This window comes from Eurypyga helias, unplaced genomic scaffold (genome assembly GCF_000690775.1).
Source record: "Eurypyga helias isolate BGI_N326 unplaced genomic scaffold, ASM69077v1 scaffold2494, whole genome shotgun sequence".
NCBI lineage: Eukaryota > Metazoa > Chordata > Aves > Eurypygiformes > Eurypygidae > Eurypyga > Eurypyga helias.
The window spans coordinates 90-2597 of NW_010246606.1; the positions used below are offsets into that span (position 1 = coordinate 90).

At 39.7% G+C, this 2508-nt stretch overlaps 1 protein-coding gene across 1 annotated transcript in view; it reads right to left on the reverse strand.

The window, feature by feature from the left end:
• Positions 1–493: 493 nt before the first annotated feature.
• LOC104508724 (putative RNA-binding protein Luc7-like 2) overlaps positions 494–2508 on the reverse strand; it is a gene marked incomplete at its 3' end in the record, with an annotated part of 19622 nt that continues 17607 nt past the window's right edge. Inside the window, 3 exon segments of the mRNA XM_010150443.1 lie at positions 494–688; positions 1546–1575; positions 2471–2508. The exon segment at positions 2471–2508 is cut by the window's right edge and continues 9 nt beyond it. Coding sequence (XP_010148745.1) covers positions 494–688; positions 1546–1575; positions 2471–2508 — 263 coding nt within the window.

A 2508-nucleotide genomic window follows, 5' to 3' on the forward strand; every position in this document is an offset into this window, starting at 1 on the left:
ACTGCTTTCTGCAGTAATCCTTCAGCAAGGGGTTAGTCACCTTCCTTGCAAAGCAACACATTCAGGTGCAGCGCAACAAGATTATTTTCAGTCACATCTCAACTTGTTTTTATCTGGTGCAGTACACAACAAACGGGCTCCAGTGCTGGAAACAAGAGCCCAAGGGAAAAAACAAATGGATGATTAAGACAACTGCTGATATCCCTGGGTTTAAATGGAGATCACATGATTCACTTAATACTACCAGTTTCCTACAGTGAATGATCAGCTTAACACCAATACTTCATATCACTCCTCTAAAACAAAATACACTAACCTATTAAAAACAAAAAAATCACCATGTATGCCAAATCATAAATATGCTAAAGGTGTAACTGAAATCTGAGTCCCCAGATGTGTTTAAGTTACCAGATGCTAAATGTAAACTTGGTTTAGTATGAAAATTCTCATCACGCATCTAGGAAAAGCCATTTATTTCCAGGCCAACATTTACCTCTTTTTGGAGCTGCGTTCTCGGCTTCTCTCCCTGGAACTATGCCTGCTTCTATGATGGCTGCGACTCCGGCTGCGGCTGTTAGAGCGAGACCTGTGACGATGGCGTTTCTCACGGGATTTGGAGCGAGTTCTTCTCTTCCGCTCCCGAGAGGCTGAGCGAGACCGATGTCTGCGGCGATCTCGGGACCTAGATCTAGGAACAGAGCGGACTTAAACCAGACAATGCATTCACCTGGCTACTCTACCAGCGTAATCTGAACGTTACGCACTCCAGGCGTAAGCAAAGCTGTATAGAGAACGGTCTGCAGAGTTCAGAGGTATTGCACTGTCCCAAACAGAGGGGAAATCGACAGCAGAAATCCTACAAAGTCCTTTGTGACTAATGCAGACAATTTTAGAGTTAATTAATGACTGTATGTATGGTCAAGCTGCTGAAAGTGATTAAAAATATGAAAAAAACCTACTTTTTCAAATTTTAAAATCTTGTCTTTATCAGGCAATGTTGTAGAACTCCGTGATGCAGTGAACAAGGATCATCTGCCAGAACCTAGGTAGTATGGTGTTCTGAGACAACAGGACTAATATCCTCCCCCGTAGCTACTACAGCCAAACTAATCTGGAAGGTTCTAAACACCATACAAACTCACTATACCTCACTGGTGACCTTCAACTATGTGGGTTAGGAAGAAAATTCGTACTACTGATGGGTCCTCTGTTGAGAGTTGACCTGGCACTTAAGATTTTAAAAACATAGGTTTTCACCAAAAGGTATGAACCAAAAGCTTCTGTTTTGAAGAAAGAGCAAATTCTCTGTGTTCTAAGCGTTATTTGGGACAAAAAGTTGCATCGCAGTAGCCACAACATAGACGTAGACATAAATTCCGTGCATGGTGATAAATACTGTATAAACACAGAGAGAGGTGACTACATAACAGAATGCTTTGTCTGTCATGATGGACATCTTAAGCTAGTAGTGCCAGACAAACTTATGTTCCAGCTTGTGAAATGCTGGCTTCACTGATGGCATTCTCTGTCTGCAGATTTAGATACCTTTTGGTATGCTTGCTGTGGGATCTGGACCTGAAACAAATGGAAAATAGTAAAACCAATTTTTCTTACAGAATCTTATTATGAAATAAAGTACAATTTAGTAATAGTAAGCCAAACTAGTTGACCTTTTATTATTGGTTTTTCTTATTTTACTAGCAATTATTTAAAGGCCTTTTCTTCAATGTTAACGTTTTTGTACCATATTTATCAGGAAACACATCCCTCTGACAACAGTTTTGTGTGTGTTTGGGTATGTTTTTGAATTTATTTTTGAGCCCCCATACTACAAACCCAAAAGAGCATCTAATCTGCATATTTATTCCGACCCCTCCCACAGGAAAAGCTTACAGTTCAAGTCAATACTCTCATTTCTTGTCAGGCAGGTACATATTATCAGACTGCAACAGAGTTCAAAGTTTACACTGTTAACCTCTCAGGCTGACATGCCAAAAGAACTGCAGTTCAGGTTCCATTCCACTCTAGCCCCACAAGGCTTGGAAATTACTATTTCCTAGAAGAGCAGGGAATTACTTTCCTCAGTCATACAGTCAACTACTTCCCATAAGGAACATTACTAGCATCTACGTAGAGAATCTCTAACATCTAACAGCTGTTAGAAACTCACGTGTGCAAACTCACATCTGCCAGGTCTCAAAACACAGTACACACCTGAAAATTCTTATTTAAAGGTCGTTCGTTCAAGTATGTTGACACACTTCTATTTTTAGTTTTTAAAAAGGCTTTCTATGAAAACAATTCAGGTTTTAAGAGTTAGACATGAAATCCATTCTCAATCCTTGTAGATTTCCACAGAACACAGACTATTGTGATCCTGCTGATTTAAAAATGTTTATGAACTACATCACAGTCATCCCATTAGACTTAAATAGGTCATTATGTACAGGCAATTAAAATAGATCCCTACCTCCTTAGTTTCTCCCTTTCTTCTCTTTCCCTCTCCTC